Raw genomic sequence first — 25850 nt, 5'->3', positions numbered from 1 at the left:
ATACACTTTCTGTGCGTGATGTGAACAGGTTTAACATGTTGAACTGGGGCCTCCTTCAGGAGGTCAACCAGCCAAAGAAAAACAGTCGTGGAGATGGTGGAGGAAGATATGATCCGCACAAAATGTTCTGTCCAAATTCACACTCAAACAATTTGATAAAATACCACTGAAGTTTTTGTTTTTTGGTAGGGAGAATACAGACCTGTAGCATAATCATAGGTCATAATATTGTCTTATTGTCTGACTATATTACAGTAAAGCAGTTCTTTCTTATATTTCTATATTGTTTGAGGCACATTTCAATAATTCAGTTCAGACTGATGCAAAATGAATTGTTAGCTAAGGTGCATATTCATTCATTGCACCATACTGCAATATTACCATGCATCTGCAAACCACGCCCAACTGATGTGTGTTCTTTTGGAGTTGTATTCTATAACTACGTTGATATACAAGTCAGACAAATGGCATGAGTCCAAACTCCCCCAGTTTTTTTTTCTCCTGTCTTGTCAGTTCATGTCAGCTCCATATTATTTGAGCTATTCTGTTATTACTGTGACATAGGCATGTACTCCAGGTTATTGCAAAGTTGTTGGGGAGCAGAAAATCCATTTGAGCATCAGCCACATGCAGCTCCATAGAATAATCCTCATTTTTTAAAATTTGAATATCTAAGTTTTAAATGTAGACTCTCACACCAGTCGGTTAGATGCAATGAGTTTGTGACGCTCTTGTGTTGCCATATGTGTAGCCTTTCACACTTTGAGGGACTGAAAGACATTTGTAATTTATTTATGTATGTAATTTAAATGTAATGACTGTAGTAACTGTAATAAAAAATTATTTTGATTTAATTAAATATATATAGCATTTTTTTATTTTATATTATATATGGTTTATTTTATCAATACTTTGCCAGCTTTAACCCTTTATATTAGCCTGACGTAAATAATGGCTGGGGGACATGGGCTTCTGCGCGTGCTCGTGCCCGTGCATGCGCGTGTCTTCTTGTCCCTTGGAGCTCCATCTGGCCCGGCCCTTAGCACGCGCCACCTCGACCGGTCCAATCAGAACGCAGAGATTGCCCCCCCCCCCCCCCCCTTTCCGACCAGCATTCCATCCTCTTTAACGACACGACTCGCGCGTTACTTCCGGGCTGAGATTGCTCAGTGCATTAAGGTTTGGGCTCGCGCCGGCGGTTCCGTTGTGGTGGAGTTTCCTGACAGACCGACTGAAGACAACGACGTTTGACGTCAGCTGTGTCCTGGATAAAGTGACCGGGTGGGAACATCCACAGGTACGTTGTTTTTTTCCTTCTTCCCCCTTCCAGATGTGCGGGATGCTGCATTTATAGAGAGAGGAACCTGCAAGTAACGAGCTGGTAAAAAAAAACAAAAAACGAGTCATATTTGAAATGTTGTGAGAAATATAATATATGCAGGCACTGGACATTTAATGCAATATTAGACAAAGTTTCTCTGTGAAATGAAAATAAAAAGCTAAAATGAAATCAAAAAAAGGGAAGTTCGCATGGTTCTGAATGGTATGTACCACATGGGTGTAAATGTGCGTGCTTGTTAATGATATTATGCAGTTAGTTACCATTTAATACCAGCCAGGATGATTTATTTCCCTTAATACGACACTATTAAAACTCAATACGGCTGACGTTGAGTTTGCAGAAAAGTGTAAGTGTCGACATGGAGTATTTTATTTAGAAAAGCCAAACCGGAAGTTGTGGCTCCATTGTAGGAAGTTGATCATTGAGGCTGGAAGGAGAGAACCTCTGGGATTCTAGGACTAATCACATCCAAATTATGTCTTTTATTACATGTATAAATAATGTAATGATATTATGGGGTGCTCATGTATTTGTACTTATAACTGTGTTAAAGTGAGGAAATGAACCCATATATTTAATCCATTTTTTTTGATGAAGTGCTATAAAAATAAAGTTTACTCAGTGGAATGTGAAGATCTATCAAACTATGGCCTCATTTGATATCTACGTAACCATGTTGATAACCTGTTGGATTAGTCCAGAGATGGCTTTCTCCTCACACAGCCTACCGACCAGCCTACGGCTTAGCCTATTAAATGCTGCAGGTCCATTAGAAGGCCCCCTTACCTACAGACAGAGGTTCTATTGTGTCTCAGGGATGATCCGACATGATGGACAATCACACAAACTCGTGCTTTTCCTCTCTGCTCGCCATAGAAGTGCGACGGAGGAGGACACAAGTGTGCATTATGATGCCATCTCCAACACGAACACGCGGTCTGCTGACCAATGGCTCAAATCAGGCCGTTTCTTTTCTTGAAGAAGCAAAAAAAAATCCAATACTTGTAATCTAATCATAAACACAAGCCATCAGATTTAATGGAGATTAGAGACAAGAATGTGTTTGTGGCTGGCATGTTGGTCCGAACTCGACGTCGCCGTGAGTCGACAAAACTGGTGAAAAGCTGCAGTCTGATCCACAATAATCCAGCCGTTTGTATTTTGGACTTTCCCTCCATGAAATCACACTTAAAACTCTTTTGCAAGCGTTTGATTATGTCACAATATGAAAATACGTGTTTGTTAATCGGCCTTGCACACACACACACACTCACACGCACACACACGCACACACACGCATGAATGTGCAGTCTGGCCCTGGTGATGAGTCGTGCGTTTGTGCACCACAATGGCCACGTTGAAGTTGGTGCAACGCTGCTTAGCTGACGTCAACGCACAAAAACGCCCATTCACACAATCTGTAGAGGAAGCCGTGCCAGACACACACACACACACACACACACACACACACACACACACACACACACACACACACACACACCAGATAACCCCACCACAACTCAGACCATGTCACAAATGGAGGCTGCCTCCAAATCGCCTGTTTGCAGCCTGTTGTTGGGCGTTGAGACGTCTGCCTGTCTAGAATTCCTGCTGGTTTCTATTTGAGGACAGATGAGCAGCAGGATTCCTTGTGTGTTACCCTCAGGGGGGAATTAGGGTTTGGCTTTTTTTTTTACAGTCTTGTTGAGCAGGTTGTGTGTGGATCGTTCCTGCACAGATCTTTGAGTAAAACTCAGCCAAGGCCTCTCCTTGGTGTGTATTCTGACCATGTGACCCGCCCCTGCCTGCAGAAACACTCCCCATTCAATAGTCACTGCACAGACCGATAAACTACAAAATGATTGGTTGATGATTTACAGAGGCTTGATCAAGAATTTTTGCTGTAAACTGCAGGTATGTGCTGTTTACCTGTGGGGTGTGTCTCACAAAAGACCTGCTGGAGATGCATTCAGGGAAATCTGGGTAAAAGTGTTTCCAGCATTTGAAGTCATAAGAAATGACTGAAAATCAGGACATTTTTTAATGGAATCTGTTTAAAATACTAAGAAGTAGAAGAGATTATACAATTAATTTGTGCATTGACCTGTTTTTTGCTCAATTACTGGAAGATTTATTTTTCTTTGCGGTTCATTAGCGTGAATAGCAATTGTGTTTTGCAACCAGAATAATTATCAGCTGTGAGAATTAACCACCTGCTCTTTGCTGGGCTCTAGAAATAATATCATGAGATAATTAAGAATGTATACAAGAATAAAACTCGGTCAGACCGGTTGTGGTTCCGGTTATATTAAGGATTTAGAGTGTTAATGAAAAATGAAAAAAAAAAAAACTGAGCTGGATTTAACTTGACTAGTGGGAAGAAGACACCAAACGGAACAGCAGCATCCCGCCGGGAGCAGAAGGCAGTCTGGGAGACTGACGTTGGTAAAACCTCTCATTTATTGATGAGTCTCAAACGGACACTGGAGACACGGGTGTGTTTCAGGGACAGATGGGTGTGGCGTGTGTGTGTGTGTGTGTGTGTGTGTGTGTGTGTGTGTGTGTGTGTGTGTGTGTGTGTGTGTGTGTGTGTGTGTGTAGGGTTAAGTCAAGCATCTGCCTGATATGAATAATGAATTACAGCTACTAGAAGAAACAAACCATTATGGACAAACTAAGGAACTGTTGACTCGACTATCATCGGAAGGAAAACAAATGCGATGATGGAAAAGCCCCGCCTCTTTTTTTTTTTTCCTACTGGCACACCTTTATAAAAACACACACTCAAATAAAACAAAATAGTGATGACGGATGTATAAAAGAAGACGTGTAAACATCCATTTCCATTCCAGACACACTCTTTACGTCTGTGTGTTTACCCATCATCCTCCATTCATCACCTCCTGTCTGCCAGACACACACGCACACACACACACCTTCACCCAGGAAGCTCTCACACACTCCTCACTGTCAGCGTCCATCACAACTTTACCCTCTTTCCTCACTTCAAAATATTTTTTGAGCATTGTTTTTAGCTTCCCTGCTGCTTTTCAATCATTCCTTCCTTCTCTTTGTCTCTTTGAGGCTAACAGCGGGTGACAAGAAATACCCACTGGGTTCCTGGACTTAAAACCTCAGAATCTAGCTTAGCAAGAAAAAGCGTTTTAGTTTTTGCTCTTATATCTGGATAATGATTGCTTGTTTTGCAGGAGTCTTCTGGACGGACCACCTGAAGCTTTCTCCAAGGAAGAAGAATAAAAGAGGAGAGGAACTGACTTCAACTGACAGAGATCTTCCTCGTAACTTCTACATTTTCTCTCCGGCGTCTTCACAGCCAGGATGAAGCTGAAGGAGGGGGACGTCAATCCCGCGCTGCTTCTCCTCTTCCGCCTGGTGGTTTGGATCTTCAACCTCCTCAGCTTCCTGCCCGCCTGCACCCTCAGCTTGATCTCCCCACCCGAAGGGGAGGTTCACGGCTCAGAGGAGGAACGTGCTAAGAGAGTGAAGGCCGTCTCCGTGACGGGACTTCCTGAGGGACCCTACAGAGCGGTGAAGGCCACCAATGGGTTGGTGACCTCACTGCAACCAGGAGTGGACACCCTGGATAGAATGTTCGAGTACTCAGCCACCAAGTTCCCAAAAAGACACTGTCTAGGAACGAGGGAGGTGATCAGCGAGGAAGACGAGCCGCAGAGCAACGGGAAGATGTTCAAGAAGGTAACGAGTGACGCAGGAAGTGGGAAGGAGTGGTAACATGAAAAAAAATCTTAGAGATATTTCATGCAATTGCATGGTGTCACGTGTTAGGATACCCTGACCCATGAGTTACCCCGTTAATCCAAACAGCCTAATTCTTCTAATACCTTTAAACCCCACTGTTGAAGCTCATTGCTGCAACAGAACACGTCGCCTCCAACAAGCGACGCTAAGCCCTGCTTTGTCACCGTTCCCCTACCTTTAGGTATATCTTTATGTGCAGTACCCTCCAACTCACCACTAGGGGGCAGTGTGACCTCGATGATGCGTTCAGGTAGCTAATAAATGAGTGGCGACTGTGTGACGTCAGCGGACGAGTAAATCTAGAAGTGTGTTTATGTTGTGCTCACGGAGATGATATCCGTGAAGAACAGGAAGTAGTTTTTGGCACTTCCTTTTGACTTTAACGTGAAGCAGGCCGACCATGTGACCGTTTTATTAGAGCGCAGGGCTTTTCCAGAACATTTCATTCTTTTTATTCCCTAGGTGCTTCGTCACTCACCAAGTATGTCTTTGCCTCCCAAATTTCTAGGTGGTCCTGGGGGAGTACCGCTGGCTCTCCTACGAGGACGTCTTCACCGCCGCCTCCCAGCTGGGCAGAGGTTTGACCTCACTGGGTCAGAGGCCCAAATATAACATTGCCATCTTCTGCGAGACGCGAGCCGAGTGGATGATCTCTGCTCTGGCCTGTTTCATGCACAACTTCAGATGTAAGAACACAAACAGAAGCACACAAAGATCTGCTGTTATATAAGTGTTCCATCTCTCTCTCTCTCTCCGACACTTACATCAGTGTTTATTTCACATCCGTAGAGCGTCGGCTCGGAGCCATTTCTCTCATGTAGCAGACTGATGAGAATAATGTAGCTGTCAGCTGTACGGCTGGATCGTTTTATCGTAGGGAATGTGACATTTCCGACACCTGAATGGATTTACATAAATGCAAATTAACCTGCAGCATGTTCCTCCAAATTGAAGGTGTTTAATTCCTGTCGTTGCGATGTAATTTTAAACATTTTAAACCACAGAGAAGACGGGAACTTTAAGTCTTGCAGCGCTTTCTGCCTGCAGAATCAGCCACCTGTCCCCAGGGATTCCCCACTGATTTACCATCATCAGTTCTAAAGTGTTCCTTCATTACTATGAGCATCCATAGAAGCACTTTAAATTCATTAAATCTTTTTGATGGTCCACAGAGGACCTTCTTTTCTCTCCCCGCGCTTCAGTTTACGCTCCATTAAACAGTCGTACGCTGCAATAAAGCATCACCATAAAGCATCCCTCCGTCTCGCAAACATAAACAGCAGGGTAGTGAAAGGCGAGGGGGGGGGGGTGAAGGAAGATATGGAGAGGAAAGGAGGAGAGGAGTGAGGGGCGATGGCGTCAGAACTGGGGGGTGAGAGAGTCTACGTGAACATCTGATGTTGACAGAAGCATCAAGGAGTCAGCCAAGGACCCCCGTGAACTCTGAGTGTGTGAGTGTGTGTGTGTGTGTGTGTGTGTGTGTGTGTGTGTGTGTGTGTGTGTGTGTTCAATACAGTAAATGGTTCAACCCCCCCCCCCCCCAGAAAAAATGCTCAAAATGTGATTTTTGACAGCTGTTTTATAAATGATCGTTATAATTTCCTGCATCAGAACACGTGTTTTCGTGCGTATGTGGGGGTGGGGGTGGTGGTGGGGGCACTTCAGTGTTTACATGTCACAGCTGGAGGTGTCACGGCCCTCATCCACACACACATTAGCAGAGCAGGAAGTGTCAGAGCGTGGTGACGCAGGATTGGGAATGTCACGGCGTCCATGTCCGGATGCAGAGCGACCGCGCCGCTCTTCTGACCTGAGACCAGCTTGTTTCTGCTGCGACGGATTCATTAACCCCACACACACACACACACACACACACACACACACACACACACACACACACACACACATACACACACACACAGGCTGGAGACGTGCTAACTCGCTCCCATGATGCATCTGTTGTCGGCTTCTGTGAGATTCAGCTCAGGAAATGACATCAGCTGATCCCATCACATAATTACCGTGCAGTGATTATGGAATCCGAAAGGTGACGTCAGGGAAAAACGACCCTACCCATAATGCATCACGGTAAACGTGGAAGATGCTGACTCGTCAGTATCAAAGATGAATAAAAGGTTTCAGACTCCTCCTCAGATGGCTGCAACATCCAACACACACACACACACACACACACACACACACACACACACACACACACACACACACACACACACACACACACACACACACACACACACACCAGCACTGTTTGTATCCCCAGAAGAGCTTTTCAGGAATGAGGGTTTGCGTCCCATCAGCTCTGCTACGGCCTCTGGAGGTGGCTGATGATGTCATCAGCCCAGCGGGGGGGGGGGGGGGGGGGCAGCGACTGACTACTGCAGACTGAGCTCACTTTAGTGTGTAAATGTATCCATCCACCAACTAGTGTTGGTGCCCTGAAGTACAGCTCGTATCTCAAACAACTCGTATCTGTAGTTTCTACTGAACTTAGTTATAATCTCAGTAGTTATAATATTTTTTACCCCTTGTTTTGCAGTGGTCACCCTTTACTCCACACTGGGAGGTCCGGCCGTGACTCACGGACTGAACGAGACCCACGTCACCCACATCATCACCAGCAGGGAGCTCCTGGAGACCAAACTCAAGGTTGGGTATAATTCAGATGTGATGTTTTAAATGTTTAGTCACTGTAGGAAACATGGCAACCATCCCAAAGCAGCAGGGTTTAGACACCTGTGATGTATTATTCATACGGCTAAAACCAACAGTACTTAAGTAAAACAGTTGGCCGTGAAACAAGAAGCAGACGATTTGTCTTCTGTCCTCACAATGAGAACAATATTATAACAAAATGATAACTACAGGCACCTTGTAGGCCACCAGAAGTTATCCATCGTAGGGAAAGTAGGGAGCAGAGTGTGTCACAACAAGGAGAAGTGAACCTGCTGGATGTTCAGGATGGGTTCAATCCCCAAAGACAGATCGGCTGCTTCTGATGAAGACGATACGCACGAAGCTCCTCACAGAGGAAACCTGGGCTTCATCATGGGCTGATGTTTACACAACGCACACACGCTTTGTACTCATGCTCAGTTGTGTGTGTGTGTGTGTGTGTGTGTGTGTGTGTGTGTGTGTGTGTGTTTTCCTAGCATATCCTCGCTGACGTTCCGAGGCTGCTGCACATTATCGTGGTGGACGGCGCCTCCACCTCCTGGCCTGGATTTACTCGTGGCATCAGCATCCACAACATGACCGACGTGCAGAAGCTGGGAGCCAGTGATGAGAATGGTAAGCTGTGTGTGTGTGTGTGTGTGTGTGTGTGTGTGTGTGTGTGTGTGTGTGTGTGTGTGTGCGCGTCTATTAGTAGGTTTTCCATCAAAAAAAATCCGCAAGTGTAATGGAAAAACAAGAATAAAATCAAGACATGCAATTTCGGATAACTTCTCTATGATGAACAAGTTGCGAACTACATGCAGTCAGCTTGATATGAGCGAAAGGTGGGGTGCACCCCGGATGTGACGCCAGCTCATCGCGTCAGAGAACATGCCAACTCAGCTCAGATGGGAATCGAACCCATCTTCCTGTGAGGCAACAGCGCTACGTGCTAACCTAGAAAAATCATTTCCTGTTAAAATTAACTTAGCATTTGCTAATTTGGAAAGCCATGTGATGACAGCAGCTAGCGTTAGCCTAGCTAGCTCAAACCTGAAGCCCCTGCCACGTGTTTCAGAACGTGCATCTCCCACGTTTTGAGCATCAGACCCTCCATTCTAAATGGGATGGGATGTTTCTGTGGGTGGATGGGTGGAGGTGGGGGGGCAGATTGGTATCAGTCCCACTAGGTCATGTGAATGAGGAAGTGCTCACATCTGTCTCAGATTAGGGTCGATTCGACGCTTATTCAGTTGAATGATCATGGGAAAAAAAAAAAATCTGCCCTCCCCCCCCTTCCCGTCTTCACCTTTTATTGTGGACCCCTGAACTGAAGCGACCAGAAACAAGAAGAGCTGGTAGGGTCATGTGCGGATAAGAACGGAGAGGAAGTCGCTGGAGGAAGGGAGGATGGAGCTCTGGGATTCAGGGGAGGGTCATGTTTACACACAGCGCTGTTAACTTCACATGACATCAACTCTCAGAGCGTCCTGGTGACTCACAGACGATGGAGAAAAGAGTAAAAGTGAGGCCCACCCTTGACTAAAGTTGCTAAAAACATGGAAGCACAAACAAAAGCAACGATTTTTATGCTTCTCTGTGTGGCGGTTTGCATCAGACAGGGGGAAAATCACTTTGGTACTGTTTACCTTCATGGACAATGAGGCCTGAAGCAACAGGAGATAATGTAGTTCCCACCAAACCAGATTAAAGGAGGAGAAACTGAGGAGAGTAACAAACTGTCAAGCAGAGAAAGGAGACGGGGATGTTTGGCGAGCGAGCCTCGAACGCTTCATCTGCCAGGAGAAGCCTTCTGTTTAACGTCACCGTCGCCCTCCATCCTTCTTTGTACTTGTTCTCAGCCTCCGTTAAATTACGGCCTCCTTTAAATATCTCTTTCTGCTGCTGACACCCTCCTCGTGTTTTTGGATCCGATCTGTTAATCATTTGTAAAAAAGTGGAACAGAGGCTGTATTTTTATTCCAGGGATGTGTCGGTGTGAATTATGTGTAAACAGTGTGTTATTTTCCCATTGTGTGGTCAGTTCATCTTTTATATACAGTAGAAGCTCAAGATTTAATTTGTTATTTAACAATATTTAACCATTTCAAATAACTAAAAAGCCCCCAAACCCCTTAAATTATTTAAAAAAAAACCATATTTCTATCAACCAATAGACATGCAGACTTTACCTGTGAATAATTAATTATATATCCATCTACCAACTAGCGATGGTGTCTTGAAGCACGACTCGTATCTCAAAAAACTTACGTACGTCGAGCAGCTTGTATCTCAAGATGTATTTCACCAGCCGGTACTGTTGTGCTCTCACAGCCGTTAGTTCATGCTTGTGATTGGATCTCTTTACACGACAGCATCACGTGAGCGTGAGCGGCCGCTGCCTTCAGACATCGCCGTCATCATGTACACCAGCGGCGCCACGGGGATACCGAAAGGCGTCATGATCGCCCATAGCAACATCATCGCTGGCATCACAGGAATGGCCAATCGGATACCCAACCTGTGGTAGGTCATTCAAACTCATATCTTTAAGATGTTCATGTTAACTAAATGAGAGCAGCATCTGTCCTGCAGATTTTAATCCATTCTGTGTCTGAACTTGTAAGTCAAACATTTCCCTTTTTTAAATAACTAAAATCATTTTAATCCGTTCCAACCTTGCAAAAAAAGCCCCAAAATCCCCCACATTCAACCTTTACCTGTGTATAATTAATAATATATGTTACATTAAAAAATGATAAAGAATGAAAAGAAATGAGATCCGGTCTCAGCTGATGTTGTATCTCGAATTTTTGCTCCTATGTTGAACTAAATTTGGACAAATCGACAACTCGTATCTCAAAGTCCTCCTGTATTTACATATTTATATCACTATTACTGTTTTACAAACTTCCTTCCTGTGGGGGGCAGTTTGCCTGATTTCCCCCGCACTGAGGACACGAACGTCCACTGGCTCTAAAGTTATGGGATGGCGATGCGTTTAAGGACAAATCCTCGCCGCTCTCTGCTTAACTTCACGCTGGACGCTTCCATGTCGAAAGAGCAAGTGCACCAGTATGAGTCAGCCCTCGTGCGACGCAAAGTTTACATTAAAATAATCTCAGCTCTCTGGGGGGAAGGAGGAGGGAGAGGAAATGCAAAAGGGAGGAAAACGCTGAGAGGATGGGAGTTACGGTAAGAAGGATGGAGATTAGAGCGAAGTTACCATCTCCATCAATCTTCCTTTAAAACCCACCAGTGTCCTCTGTGTGTTACTGTGTGCTGCTTGTGTATTGTAAGTGTGTAGATCTATCAGGAGTTCCATAAACGTCCATTAAAAGCTTTTTCATCCCCATAGGATCTGGAGGACGTACGAGTTCTTGTCCTCCCATAAATCTGAGCGGTGGATCGTTTAAAGCGGAAGATGCATTAGCTTTACGGTTCATTCACTCGCGTGATTAAATCTCACGACTCGGCGGATTGCTCATGATTATGAAGGATGTGTTTTAGTTCGGCGTTATAGCGCGCCGCAGCCGCTCACGAGGATGTGTTTGTGTTTCCAGTGAGGAAGACACCTACATCGGCTACCTGCCCCTCGCTCACGTCCTGGAGCTCAGCGCGGAGATGGTGAGCTTCTCGCACGGCTGCAGGATCGGATACTCGTCGCCTCTGACGCTCGCTGACCAGGTGCAACTTCATCATAAACTTAATGTGTGAAAATCTAATAAGAGGTTTGATCACCAGGTGACATCTCTGGAAAAATGAAAAAGAACCTCGACATACGAGTTGTTTGAGATACGAGTCGTCGCTCTGTGCATATTTTTGTTCGACATACGAGCAAAAATTTGAGATACGAGTCGTGTTTCAGGACATCACCACGTGTTGGTGGATGTTTACAACATCAGTGAGACCGTATCTCGTTCTTTACCACGTGTTGGTGGATGTTTACAACATCAGTGAGACCTATCTCGTTCTTTACCACGTGTTGGTGGATGGATACAACATTAGTGAGACTGGATCTTGTTCTTTACCACGTGTTGGTGGATGGATACAACATCAGTGAGACCGTATCTCGTTCTTTACCATATGTTGGTGGGTGGATACAACATCAGCGAGACCGTATCTCGTTCTTTACCGTGCGTTGGTGGATGGATACAACATCGGTGAGACCGTATCTCGTTCTTTACCGCTCATTGGCGGATGGCTACAACATCAGTGAGGCCGTATCTCGTTCTTTACCACGTGTTGGCGGATGGATACAACATCAGTGACACCGGATTTCGTTCTCGTTGGTGGAGTAAAGACGTATCTCGTGTGTTCTCGTGACTTTTGTGTTTCTTTTAATTTTTTCTCATTGTTTATGTAACTTATATATAATTAATTATACTTAGGTAAAGTCTGTGTGTCTGTTGGTTGATGAAAAAAATGTTGTTGTTTTTCATAATTTAGAGGATTTTGGGGGTTTTTCAAGGCTGGAACAGATTAAAATGATTTTAGTTATTTTTAATTAAATGTTTGACTTAGAGTTCAGTCACAGATTGAATTAAACTCGTGTCTCGAGGTTCTTCTGTACTTATTTCCAAAGACACACTGGGAGTTGGGTGAAGAGTCTTTTGAGGGAAGCATCACATATTTGAGCAAACTGACCCTCTGCCTTCACGAGGATCCAGATCATTAAAGCGTCACACGCTGCTGATGTCCACTCATGTCACACATCTATGTCAAAACCAATGTGTTTGATATGTAATGTTAATTATGCGTCATCCTCACATCATTAAAAATGTTTGCTTTTATTGGGACAAAGAACAGATTTAAATCTGTGTTTTTATTATTGTTGTGATTTTCCTTCTTTTTCCCACAAGTCTCCAAAGATCAAGGAGGGGAGCAAAGGAGACGCCAGCGTCCTGCAGCCAACCCTGATGGCAGCCGTCCCGGTACGTCCCACAGTAACACGTTAACCCATCTCATGAACACACTCTTCTTCCTCAACAATGTTCTTCATCACTAAGCAGCGTTAAATCCTCTGAACTTCATAGAGCAGCTAAAGGGTCACATCTCCCGGGGATCGAGACCCAAACAAACGATAAAGCAGGTCAAACGTTATCGTGTCACATCTTACAACCACAATTTAAATGGACATACTGTATGTTAACAGATTATTACAATAACACTGAAATTGTTCTGCAGGTGATGGATTTATAAGGAAACATCAATTAACTAATGAAAGAAATAATTTTACGGGGTTCAGGTGGTGTTTCCAATATGATTCCAATGTAATAATTTCCCTTTTTATTGATCATAACAGTATATCAATTTAAATAATTTTTTAAAATTAAAATTAAATTAAAAATGATTTAGAGAAGTCTACATTAGAAAAATCACTTAAATTACCTTTAATTACAACAAAATATTCATAATTAATTTTAATTTCTAATCCTTTGTATAAATAAATAAAACCTTAAATGATCCCTGCAGGGAATTAACTTTTTTTCCTGTATATAAGTTGCGAAAAGACGACTTTTCAGCGAAGGAGGACAAAAGTTGAGGAATAGTTTAAATTCTATGTGCAGATTAATACAGTTAGTCATCATGTTGCGTGACATCGTGATGTTTTTTTCTGAATTGTGAAACTTCTTCCTGTGTCCCGTCCTCTGGAATATTTGATGAATGTTCCCAAAATTAATAAATCTGGAAGGGAGAAACTGCCGACGAGAGGAGATTATAATTCCACTGGTCAGACGACAGCTCAGTGTTCTGTCCCAGAGCCCCCCCCCCCACACACACACACAGACACACACACACACACACACACACACACACACACACACACACACACACACACACAGAAAGGCCCCCCCCCCATCTCCCAGCGGTGGTAGTTAAAGGCCAGAGGGCCCCCGTGTTTGGAACCATTCACAGCTGTAAACAGAACGTGAGAAAGACCCATGTGGTTCTCCCCACGACACACACACACACACACACACACACACACACACACACACACACACACACACACACACACACACACACACACACACACACACACACACACACACACACACACACACACACACACACACACACACACACACACACAGAGGGATCAGTGGTTTTTATTATAATTAACGATGAGTCCAACTTTTACAGCCGTTCTTCTTCCGAATTTGTTGGTTCCAGTTTTGTCCTTCGAGGTCAAAAGAAGAAAAAATTGCACAACAATCAAACATTAATGAAAACTTTAAACTGATTTCAGCCACAAACTCAAACTTGATCGGGAGAGTTTTGATCAAATTCTAGTAAAATCTGGATTAGAAATTGTAATCCAGTTTCTGTTTCATTTGATTTAAGGGAACGTTGGAACATTTTTTTTCGTAGTTTCTAAAGTTAGTAGAATCACTTCAATCACTGTCAAACACTCCCTGTAATAGACTGAGCCTTCTTGTGGATCCGACTAATGTTGGATGTTGTGTTGATGTGTTCATGAAAACCATTGTGTGATCATTGGGGAGCCATGTAAAGACACAGTCTAATACCAGGAGTGTGATGTGTGTCTGGAGCAGATCTGAACAGTCTGCTATGAGAACTGGGCGATTCTGTGGGAATCCTGCTGTTACGTAACCAGACTTCACTAAACACACATTCCACAATGAGCTGATTTATTCTTCTGAACTTAAATTTAAAGAATGTCCTTCTTGTCGTGTCGCACCTTTTTATACCACTAATCATCCTTCTCTTCACCTTTGACCCCCTGCTGGTCACCAGGAGATCATGGATCGCATCTACAAGAACGTGATGACGAAGGTGGAGGCGATGAACGCCGTCCAGCGAACGCTCTTCGTTCTGGCGTACAACTACAAACTGGAGCAGCTGGCGAAAGGACGCGGCACGCCTCTGTGTGACAGGTACGCATCCGCACCGCTAGAGCAGTTAGAGCCGTTAGAGACTCCATAAGAAGCAGGATTAGAGCTCGTTTTTACTCACGCCTCCCTCCCTCCTCTGTTTGTCCATCCAGACTGGTGTTCAGGAAGATCAGCTCCCTGCTGGGGGGTCGGACACGAGTCTTGTTGTCGGGCGGAGCGCCGCTGTCCGCCGCCACTCAGCGCTTCATGAATGTGTGCTTGTGCTGCCCGGTGGGTCAGGGGTACGGCCTGACGGAGACCTGCGGCGCAGGAACTATCACCGAGCGTAAGAGATCACCAACACCAACACGTGGGACAGAACGAGATACGGTCTCACTGATGTTGTATCCACCCGCCAACACGTGGTAAAGAACGAGATCCGGTCTCACCGATCTTCTATCCATCCGCCAACACGCGGTAAAGAACGAGATACGGTCTCACTGATCTTGTATCCATCCGCTGACACGCGGTAAAGAACGAGATACGGTCTCACTGATCTTCTATCCATCCGCCAACACGTGGTAAAGAACGAGATACGGTCTCACTGATCTTGTATCCATCCGCCGACACGTGGTAAAGAACGAGATGCGGTCTCACTGATCTTGTATCCATCCGCCGACACGTGGCGGTATCCTGAAGCTTGACTCGTATATCAGATTTTTTCGTAAAAAAAATTATGGGATAACAAAGAGACCAATTCTGAGCCCTTAAAAAAATTTGTTTTTCTGATTGTTGGTCCAGTTTCTCCACTGGGGGGGGGGGGGGGGGGTTCATCTTGACATTTCCAGCACGACGATCCAAATAGTAACAAACATTCACGCCCCCTGAGGTTGAGGTCTATTTATTTGTGATGATAGAATGTGGTGGGGGGGGGGGGCATATCAATATATATATAAAGATTCATTAAATGAATAAATAAGTATTTATGATGAGAAACAGGAGCAGCGGGAGGAAAAGTAGAGCTGCGAAATGAATACAAACAAACAGATTGTCTCCCTGACAATCCCATAAACAGGGTAAATATTTCTTCTAATGCGTGTAAAATGATTCCACCCGTCGCCGTGGCGATGACGGATGTCCCACAGCTTTTGTTCTTGGACGTTTAGCTCCTCACCGACTCTTTCGCCAAAATAGTGAAAAAAAATTCTCCCAGCGTTTCCCAGACAGACTAAAACCAACGCTGCCCATCCGTCTCCGCCGACAGCTCCTCCGGGATGGGGGTTACCATGGCAAGGGAGCATGAGAGGTCACGTTGCTATGGTGATAAATTTTCCTCGCTGATTGTGTGTGTGTGTTTGTTTCTAGTATGGGATTACAGCACTGGGAGAGTGGGAGCGCCACTGGTTTGCTGTGAGATTAAGCTGAAAGACTGGGTGGAGGGTGAGACACACACACACATACACACACACTCACACACACACACACTCAAGGTCCATAACCTTGTAAGGAAAGCATACCTCTTCATCCCTCTTAACTCAGTTTTATCATCTTCGTCTTTTTTTTGTCATCTTGACCCACAGAACAGAAATAGAGAAATGAATCATGGGATTTCTTTTTCACTGATTGAAACCTTTCTCTTAGGTGATTACCGCAGCACCGACAAGCCTCGCCCGAGGGGTGAGGTTCTGATCGGGGGTCCCAACATCACCATGGGCTACTACCAGAGCTTCACCAGGAGCCAGGACGACTTCTTCACTGACGACGACGGCCAGCGCTGGTTCTGCACCGGAGACATCGGAGAGTTTCAGGAAGACGGATGCCTGAAGATCATCGGTGAGGAGCGTGACGTCATGCTTTCATCCACCTTGTGGTGATCTGCCCCCGTATTTGCCCCAGATTCCTGGACGGCTTCCAGAAAAGCCCTCATCCATCAGTCTGGAAACCTTTTAACAGATGAGATTATCTCCTCCCTCCCAGAACTATTCCTGTTTACGTCAGCCGGCCAGACAACCTAAGTTTCCTCCTGTCTCCTGTCAGATACACATAGATGGAGGAAAAAATAGATCCTCCTCCTCCTGGTTCTTCACTTTCTTTTTAGAACTTTCTCGTCTTGTGTTTGCAGATCGTAAGAAGGACCTGGTGAAGCTGCAGGCAGGAGAGTACGTCTCCCTGGGGAAGGTGGAGGCCATCCTGAAGGGCTGTCCGCTGGTGGACAACATCTGTGTCTACGCCAGCAGGTGTGTGTGTGTGTGTGTGTGTGTGTGTGTGTGTGTGTGTGTGTGTGTGTGTGTGTGTGTGTGGATGTGGACGGAAACCACGACAACAGGATTCTGTCGTTCCATTTCCACAAATAATTTAATTTAGACTCTTTAGCATTTTAATCAACGGCTCAGGGTTGATTCCATCCTTGTTGAAGAGCTTTTAGGATAATTAAAAATAAATTAATAGATGAGAATTCATTATAGCGAGTAACTAGAGGGTTTCTTCGACATTTAGCCTCTTTCAGCTTGTTGTTTTTGTTGTTTCTGAAAAAAATTCAAATTCTAAATTTTATTTTAACATATCAAAAGTTCTGGAGTTTCTCTTTCTCCCAACAAATGACATTAATACAGTTTTAATCATTATATCCTCACTGAAATATTATGCACATGCATATTTCCCATTTTGAGAACTAAAAAAAAAACCTTTTTTGGCTTTTATTTCATATTTTCATTTACATAACAACTCATTTTGGACGTTTCAAGGCCTCCTGCTTCATTCAATACCATAAAAAGCGTTTTTACACCAACACCTCCATCCTGATTTAGATTCTGTTTATCCGCTTGTGTGTCAGTGTAACACACACTGATTTAAAAGATATCACACAATCTGTGTACACTCAGCTCTGGTATGTATTGTTTCCATTTCCTTTTATGGGTAAATATCACACTGGGTGGAGAATTGATGATATGTGGATCCACATGTCTGAGTCCATGTGGATGCCAGAATGTACACAAACACTGATGTCACTGAGCATCCACGCTCTGTTGTGTCGTCCCCGTTGACAACGGTTCCTGTTTCCTCTTCTCCTCCCACCCGGCAGCGATGAGGCGTACGTGATTGGCTTCGTGGTACCCAATGAGAAGCAGTTGCTGGCTCTGGCTAACCAGTACGGCGTCCGGGGCTCGTGGGAGGAGCTGTGTAACAGCAAAGAGATGGAGGAGCTGCTCCTCAAGGTCATCACTGAAGCCGCTCTGGAAGGTGAGGAGAGACCAAAGAGGAGGTGAAAATAAAAGTTTTCAGGGTTGAGTTGTGAGTTAAAGGAACAGTTCACCCAAAATTAGCACTTTTCTACTCTCCGCATGGCGTCAGAAAGTCAGAATATATAAAAATCGAATTCAAGTGTTCTCCAAAACTATTAAATAATAAGGAAACTTCTCAAAAACATTAAATAAATCAATCATGAAGTGACTCCATACAGCTTGTGCAATGAAATCCAAGATTCCAGATGTCTGAAGATCCCAAAGTGGCTTCAAAAAAACATTATTTATACCCTTTTATATGTTGGAATCTCCACAGTAGATGTGGATATAGATGTAAAAGCTGTAAGAGCAGTGTTTGGAAGTACAGTATTTTCCGCACTATGAGGCGCCTTTTAAAAGCCTTTAATTTTCATAAAAACCATATTTTTTTTAAATGGGTCATTCATTGAATGTGCGCCTTATAGTGCGAGAAGTACTACAATTATAGATTATAGATTTCTTGATTTTTCCATTATTTTTCCTGACATTCACCCGATGTCTCGTCTTCTTCCGTTTCAGCCCAACTCGAGCGCTTCGAGATCCCCCGAAAGATCCGCCTGAGCCCCGAACCGTGGACTCCCGACAAGGGATTAGTGACTGACGCCTTCAAACTGAAACGCGTGGAGCTGAAGCGGCATTACCTGGAGGACATCGAGAGAATGTACGGGGGGAAATAAGTGGTCGTCCCCAAAAGCACAGACCAACACTTGACTCTGAACTCTGAAAGATGAACGTGGAAGTGGTTTATTCTTGAAGATAGAACCATGACATGACCTCTGTGTTGTTCCAGATGTGAGTTATGAAACAGATGTCGTGTCAGCAGATGTCTGTTGAACTCTTTCTGTGCTCCAGAGCTGAAGCTCAGGTATGATCGGTGGATTTGTGGCTTTGCATTCATCTGATCGGTGTCACACACCTCTGATTCCTCCCTTAGAATGATCCTGATCATCTTCTTAACTTCTTTTTTTTAAGTCGAAGGTCTAAATCTCTCCTTTCTGCAGGTCAGGACACGGTTAATGTTTCTCCCGTTTCTTCTTTTTTTTTTTCTTCCTTCATCTTCTATTTGCCATGTTTTGAGTTCTGTCTGTGGTTTATTTTGCCTCCCACCCACAGTCACACTCTCTCCAATCACCACAGCTTGATAGGAAAAAAGGTCATTCGAGGGCAAATGAGAGCAGGTCGGCCAACATGCAATATTACGTGTCGTCTAACGGTTTTTAAACTGTCTTTATCATCATGAAGTCCACAGTTTCTGGTTAGGAAAGTCATAAATTATATGTAAATGTCTTTTTTAAAACATAAAAGAAACAAAGATGCTCTTTTATTAATGTGGTGTTTTCCACTTTTTATGTACTTTATAGACACATTTCCCTCCTTGTGTTAAAGCTGAAAAAACTTCAATCATCATCATTTATAATAATAATGATAATAATAATTTTTAAGGTGGGCAAGTACCCTTATAAACTAGAATGGGACTCTAAGTCAAGAGGAGGCTGAACAATCCTACATAATAGATCAGTATCTGCAATACACTGTACAAAATATACACTGTAGAAAATATACAACAACAAATTATGTGAATTTTTTGCATCAAAGTTTATGGATTATTTCCTCATCACCTAAATTTCGCAGGTTGTTTCCTAAACCTTCCATCCAGAGAAGAGCCACCGATTAGTTTTTGTCCCACCAAACAATCATGTGAAGGTCAGTGGACGTCTACATGTTGATGTGCCCTTGAGCAAGATAGTACGTTTTTACCCAGCATTCCCCTCAGGCGCCATGAGGCCTGCCCACTGGTAATTATTCTTCAATCTAAAAGCCTTTTGGAGAGGTAATAAAACTCCCTGGGGGGTTAACGTGTGTTCAGCAGGTCTGTCATCCAAGCTAAAATCCATGTTGAACGTGTCGCCAGTCATGTGACACATGTTCCCCGTGGAGAACATCATGAATACCAGGTAGAGCTGCAGGTGTTCAACTGTGTGTCTCCACCCTGTCCTGAAGGTTCCTCCAGCTGTTTGTCGTCTGTCTGAGGAAAAAACACTCAAATCACGCAAATAAAAGTTGTTTTTTTAAAAAAAACGAAGTGCCTCTGTGACTGATTTTAGTTGATGGTCAGGTGGTTCACAGTTTTATGAACATTTATCCCTATGAATGAAGGAAACTCTTCACTTCCTGTAACACCGGTGTCACTCCAGGAAAAAATAAAATAAAATCATCTTCATCAAGAATAAAAATGGATCATTTAGGAAGAGTTCTCTGCTGTTAACCCAACACAATAATCTGATGTTGTAGCAGCTTAAAGATGTGTTGAATCAACAGGGTTCTTTTAAGTAGTCTCAATGTAACTGAAATATTTTAGTTTGATGAGAGATAATTAAGTGAGGCTGAAAGGGGAAGAAGAAGCTTTTAGAAACATGCGTGCTGGACTTTCACAATTTAAACTTAAGAATTATTTGAAGCAATAAACGTTTGTTGTGAGAAGGTAAATATTCAGAGGGACATTTTTAGCCCTGATAAATACAAGTATGTTACTCATCTTTGAGATGCCTGGGGTTTTTTTTATTCATTATTATTTTATTTTCATCTTCTGTAGGTCAGGTGGACTAAAATGATGGTGAGACCATGAATATTCTGTGTTTTAATAAAGGATCCAGAACAAATGAAGGATCCTACAGACACCCAACAAGATGCCGAAGTAACGGACTTGAAATAAAACTGACATCCTCCCATTCTAGACTTCAAGCATGAGCAAAAATGATCATAAAATAATTGAACCTTGCATGATTATTCAATGCAATTTAACAAAAGTGGGAGAAATTAAAGGAATAAAAATAAATACATAGCGTGTATAACCTGTAATCTCTCTGATATTTAATGCAAATTTATATAATTCTTACAATTTGGTTTTTATCAAACAGTCCAATGGGTCATTTTTGTTTTGAAGACAATATAAGGGTTAAATAAATGTGAGTGAAATAATATCATGGATCCACCTCTTCATCTGGATCCCCTCCAAACTTTAGCAGTTGTGTTTTTGGCACAGGCTCAACTCCACAGAGTTCCAGCTGGAAATCCGTCAAGTAGTTTATATGTAATGGACAGAAACGCTGAAACAGTCTCAGAATGTTAAAAGGAGGAGAAACTAAGATACACAGAATTTCTTCAGCATTTTATCAACGACACAGAAACTGCTTGGCAGAGTTTCATGAATTCTTGTGTGGTCAGCTTCATGATCGGAGGTTCATTTAAACATCCTTCAGATGTATATGATAATCCTCTACTGATGTGTCCAGTGTGAGAACTCATTGTGAAAAAAAAACATGTTTTTATTGATGCTCCATCGTGTCTTTGTCAAGTATTTTTGCTTGATTATTAAAAAAAAACTTCAAGACCATTTCTAAGGAAATGGAAAAATCCAATGTAATGAGGAGAAAAAAGGCATCTTTGTTCATTTTTGAAATGGAAAATCTTTTTTTGACCCCCCCCCCCCTTTGTTAACAGGTGAGGTCCCTCTTTAAATGTATTTTTCCATCTCACTCCTTAGAGACTCAGTCTATTACAATAACAGGACTTTGATCATTTTTATGGTCTCCCTTGGGATGTAAATAATGTTGAAAGACATTCTTTGTTGTCTAATATTTGTCTAATATTTGTCCCCTCAGGGCTTCCATAGAAGCAGAATTCCTTCCTCCCATCGGTCCCAGTCATGTGACTCATGATGAAACTCTGGGGTTTCAATATAAACGGAGTTTTAGCGGCGAAGCCAAACTCCACTCCAGAAGAGCTGGAAAAGTCCGAGGTAAAACGTTTCACAAGACTCCCCTCTTCAGTTTGGTGAGTAGAAAATAACTTTTTATTGAGAGTTAGTTGAGTTTATTGTAACATAAATAACTTTTGGTAATATTTTCTAAACAACCAAAATTATTTTTGAATATAAAAACGAATATACTCTCAGGATTTAAATAAAATCGTAAATAAAACACTTTGCAGTAAATATAAGAAATTATTTCATGGTCTGGTTTGTGCACTTCTCTTTTATTTTAAATTGATTTAAAATACACATTTATTATATTTAACTTTTTTCTACTAACAACCGTCATGATGTCTAGTTGTGAATATTTAAGATTATTAATTAATCTTAGTTCTTAACTTAGTTCTTAACATTTTATATAACCTGTTAGAATGTCAAAATAATACCCAAAAAAACCACATTTACTTTTTGCGTGTGTTATTTTTCTCTGAAGCATCATATTTGGGTGCATAACGACTTTACAGATGCTTTTTTACCCAGTTATCACTTTTGTAAACAGTTGCGCAGCGCTATCGCCACGCAGTCCTTGTGCGTAAAAGTTGTGCGTAAAAGTGGAAAAAGTCCTCATAATCATTAATCTGCTCTTATATTCCAGCACACCTGTCAACGTTCTTCACGTAAACTGTCCCAAAACAATGGAACACCTGGAAAACTTCACTTCAGCGTCGCCCAAACGCCTCTTCCTGCACACGCAGAGCACCGCGAACTCCCAGACGGACAAAAGCGTCGGGAGCGCGTACCTGTACATCTTAATAGTTATTTGCTTCTACGGAGTCTTCCTCTGTGGCATCATGCTGGGATACTTTCGCTCCAAGAGGAGGGAGAAGAGGAGGATCAACATCTTTACGCGCCTGGTGCACGAGGAGGAGCAGCGGGAGTGGGGCGCGCTGCCGAGGAAACACAGCCTCACCTTTCCCGCCGCCGTGTCGGGACTGCGCTCGGTGGAGGTGTCCCTGCCTTTCTGCGGTAACCATGGCGACCACTTTGGACACCTCCACCACGAGAGCGCGCTGCATTCCCCGCTTGCGTTCGCGCTGTGCGCGGAGCAGAGCAGCGTCAGCTCCCTGTGCTCCTCCGCGGATACGCGCGTCGCCATAGAGGAGGAGTCGGACAGCGGGACGTCGGAGGACGCGAAGGGGGTGTGTGTGAACAGCGGTGATGACTCGGGTTGAGCTCAGCTCCCCCCCCCCCCCACACACACACACCCACACACCCACACCCTCACAGCCAGAGGACGAACACCACCTGGAGAGAGGAGGAGGTGATGCGGCGTCTTCATCCAACATCGGTCAGAAGACACAAGACAGGCTGGAAAAGTCCAACCAGTCAGTCAGAAATGAATCAGACTCCAGTCAGTAAATATGGGAAAGTGTCTGTTGGACGTGTTTTGAACTGATTTCAATCATTTTACTGCATGAATGGTCACATTTCAACGCGCCTCACAGCCAGCCTGACACGTTAACGCCACAGTTTCTTATATATGTTAAAGAAAATGGACAAATGATAGTGGGAGAGGATCAACATCTCTCTTCTCTCATTATTCTTCATTTTTTTTCCTGTATTCTACAAATTTAAAGGTGTTTTTATCATTGATCAAAAATAAATAAATAAGATAAGACATTAAAATATCCTTAAAGGTGATGAATACATGAAAAATAGACCTTAAAATAAAACTGGACGACGTGCAGAGGAAATAACCTCCCTTTGCTTTTATATGATTAAATACATTTCAATGCAAATATTTCATTGCGTCACTGTGACTGTGTGCTGGTGACCCCCTCCCTCTTGGAGCCCCCCCCCCTCCACCTGAGAGCGATGACTCACCCTGCAGGGGACTCAGACACACACACACACACACACACCATGGCGCTTTTTTTTGGCTGGACTTGACTTGTGCCAAAGAGCACCGAATGGAACCTGGAACCCACTTGAAACGTGTGTTTGTAGCTTCTACTGCTGCGATGTAGGTTTACTTGATGAGAGCGATGCATTGTGCATATCCTATGTGAGACTTTCTTCTCTCTGTAGTGTTTGAAGCAATAAATAAATGCTTAAGAATGATTTCCTGGCCTTGTTTCTCTGAGGGAGCTGCATGTGTCACCACTAGAGGGCGCTCTCGCCACGCTTCTTCATCCTCTCTCAGCAGATGAGATGAAAAGGAGATGAAGCGACTATATTATGTTATTTTTAGAGGAAGCCTGTGTTAGATCATTTGATTAATGCAAAATAGGGTGCATAATAACTGAACGGTTCCCATCAGAGCAACGCGATTCATCTTTTGTAGCTCACATCCTCGGTTGGATCTCTGATCCTGGTAGCAAGCTGAAAGTGAGGTGAACATGTTTGGTTTGAATTTTTTTAAGCCTCACTTCACAGATTTGGAGGTTCATGATTCCTGTCTGTCGTCTCTCGATGGACGCTTTTTTTCTCCAAACCCAGCAAAGACAAGTTTTTTTGTTTTTCCAAGGCGAAGCTCTTTCTAGTTTCCTCCCTGCAGCATCACTCGACCTTATCTCTCTCTCTCTCTTGTCACACACACACACACACAATCACACAATCACACACATCCTATCAGATCAGTCCCACAAGTCACTGCAATGACAGCTCACCAGGCCAACAAAAACAATCATGGCTGGAGGAAACGCACACATAGATTTTATGACGTACTTGTATTGACGGTGTGATATTCCCTCCAGGCCCAAAAGACATCTGCAAGCGGCTTGGGTGTGTGTGTGTGTGTGTGTGTGTGTGTGTGTGTGTGTGTGTGTGTGTGTGTGTGTGTGTGTGTGTGTGTGTGCATGTGTGTGTGTGTGTGTGTGAATGGATTTTGTAATTTGCCCTACTTTACTCAGGCATTTCCATATTGTTCCCTTATAAATAAGTAATTACGATATAAATAAATCTGTGTGAAGCGAACGGGTTCTGAGCATCAGTCAGCACACCAGCAGGCACCAATATTTGATTATAAAAGCCGTTGAACTGACTTTCTGTTTAATATCCTGTTAGTACATTAATATTTGATTCCTGTAAAAACATTTTCCTGCATTAGCGTCGGTGGAAAAACACATTTAATGTCAAATGAACAAAGCGAACGACAGATATAAGACGCAAAAGTCTGCATGGGCTGGTTTGTGATTGACAGCCCAGACATAAATTCTCAATAAAAATGAAATCTGGACATTAAGATGTTAAAGCTGATGGAGTCTGGATGTTTCATTTCGTCTGAGTTCATTCCTGGTGTCATCAGAACCACAAACTTCCTCAAGATGATTTCAGAGTCTAGAAAATTGTCTAAAAGTGTCTGGAGGTGTGATTTCTGATTTCCGACCTCTTTTATCACCAATGTCACCCGTGTTCATCCATCATGCATTGTTTGTAACCCTGAGGCTGCAGAAAGTGATGAACGATGTCAGTACAGCAGCTTTTTGCTGCTGTTTAAAGGATGCATGAGACTGTAAGGTACATGGGGTATGTAGGCTCTGCACCTGTAGCATCTTACTTTTCAGAATGTGTGGTGTCTAATTAGCAAAAGAGAGTTGAATTGAATTTTTAGGTCATTGAATAAAAATGGACCAAAGTCTTGATGAGAAGAGAACGTTCTTCACATTTCTTTATCCTCCAAGGGATACTCAACCATTTCTTTCTGTCTCTTTTTTTTTTGCGGTGTATTGTGTCTTGAATCCACAAACAGATCTTGTTAAAGGTGTATAAAATAGTCATATTTTATCGAAACGGTGAGCAGAAGTGTCGCTCCTGAAAAAAATCATACGCAAGCCATAAATGTTCCAAAGCCTGTCTGTTCCGTCTCCTGGACAGCTTGATGTAGGTTTGTCGAAGCATTTGAAGTTTCATTTCCTACATGAATCGTTCACGTCTTGTCAGTAAAGTTGTGGAAACAGCTGATGGAGAGAAAAGCACGTTTTTTTTCCCCCTCAGGAGAACAAACGATGAGAAGCAGAATAAGAAGCTGAAGTGATGCAGGGAGCGTCTCCTCCACCGCGAGGCAGGATGTTTGTCACTAATGTCCCCCTGTGGACCCTGATGGCGGCGCTTGTGTCCTGCCTCAGGCCTCACACACACCACACACACATACACACACACACACACACACACACACACACACA

At 43.4% G+C, this 25850-nt stretch overlaps 2 protein-coding genes across 3 annotated transcripts; both read left to right on the top strand.

Moving 5' to 3' along the window:
* The first annotated feature begins 1160 nt into the window (after positions 1-1160).
* acsl3a (acyl-CoA synthetase long chain family member 3a) lies at positions 1161-19980 on the top strand. Of its 2 annotated transcripts, none has more exons than XM_068318086.1 (15): positions 1161-1297; positions 4677-5059; positions 5631-5808; positions 7680-7789; positions 8293-8431; positions 10171-10321; positions 11359-11482; positions 12658-12729; positions 14558-14697; positions 14808-14980; positions 16000-16074; positions 16276-16467; positions 16757-16871; positions 17717-17874; positions 18435-19980. In XM_068318086.1, exons 2-15 carry the CDS (start codon positions 4682-4684, stop codon positions 18590-18592), a joined length of 2163 nt encoding a protein of 720 aa, XP_068174187.1. In that variant the 5' UTR covers positions 1161-1297; positions 4677-4681; the 3' UTR covers positions 18593-19980. The 2 variants fall into 2 exon arrangements, with proteins under 2 accessions (XP_068174187.1, XP_068174186.1); XM_068318085.1 differs by having other exon boundaries at positions 4552-5059.
* A 1618-nt stretch (positions 19981-21598) lies between these two features.
* kcne4 (potassium voltage-gated channel, Isk-related family, member 4) lies at positions 21599-23787 on the top strand. Its single transcript, XM_068317697.1, has 2 exons — positions 21599-21749; positions 22322-23787. Exons 1-2 carry the CDS (start codon positions 21631-21633, stop codon positions 22896-22898), a joined length of 696 nt encoding a protein of 231 aa, XP_068173798.1. The 5' UTR covers positions 21599-21630; the 3' UTR covers positions 22899-23787.
* Positions 23788-25850: the final 2063 nt, after the last annotated feature.

Source organism: Antennarius striatus, chromosome 6 (genome assembly GCF_040054535.1).
Source record: "Antennarius striatus isolate MH-2024 chromosome 6, ASM4005453v1, whole genome shotgun sequence".
NCBI lineage: Eukaryota > Metazoa > Chordata > Actinopteri > Lophiiformes > Antennariidae > Antennarius > Antennarius striatus.
The sequence above is the reverse complement of the archived record's forward strand: the minus strand, read 5'-3'. Positions and strand labels throughout refer to the sequence as shown.

Excerpts from the sequence above, each read along its gene's own strand:
- acsl3a (XM_068318086.1), top strand. The coding sequence starts at position 4,682 with ATGAAGCTGAAGGAGGGGGACGTCAATCCCGCGCTGCTTCTCCTCTTC. Across the intron at positions 8,432-10,170 it reads GGGAGCCAGTGATGAGAATG|CATCACGTGAGCGTGAGCGG; the intron begins GTAAGCTGTGTG and ends TTTACACGACAG. Across the intron at positions 16,468-16,756 it reads CGGATGCCTGAAGATCATCG|ATCGTAAGAAGGACCTGGTG; the intron begins GTGAGGAGCGTG and ends TTGTGTTTGCAG.
- kcne4 (XM_068317697.1), top strand. The coding sequence starts at position 21,631 with ATGATGAAACTCTGGGGTTTCAATATAAACGGAGTTTTAGCGGCGAAG. Across the intron at positions 21,750-22,321 it reads AGACTCCCCTCTTCAGTTTG|CACACCTGTCAACGTTCTTC; the intron begins GTGAGTAGAAAA and ends CTTATATTCCAG.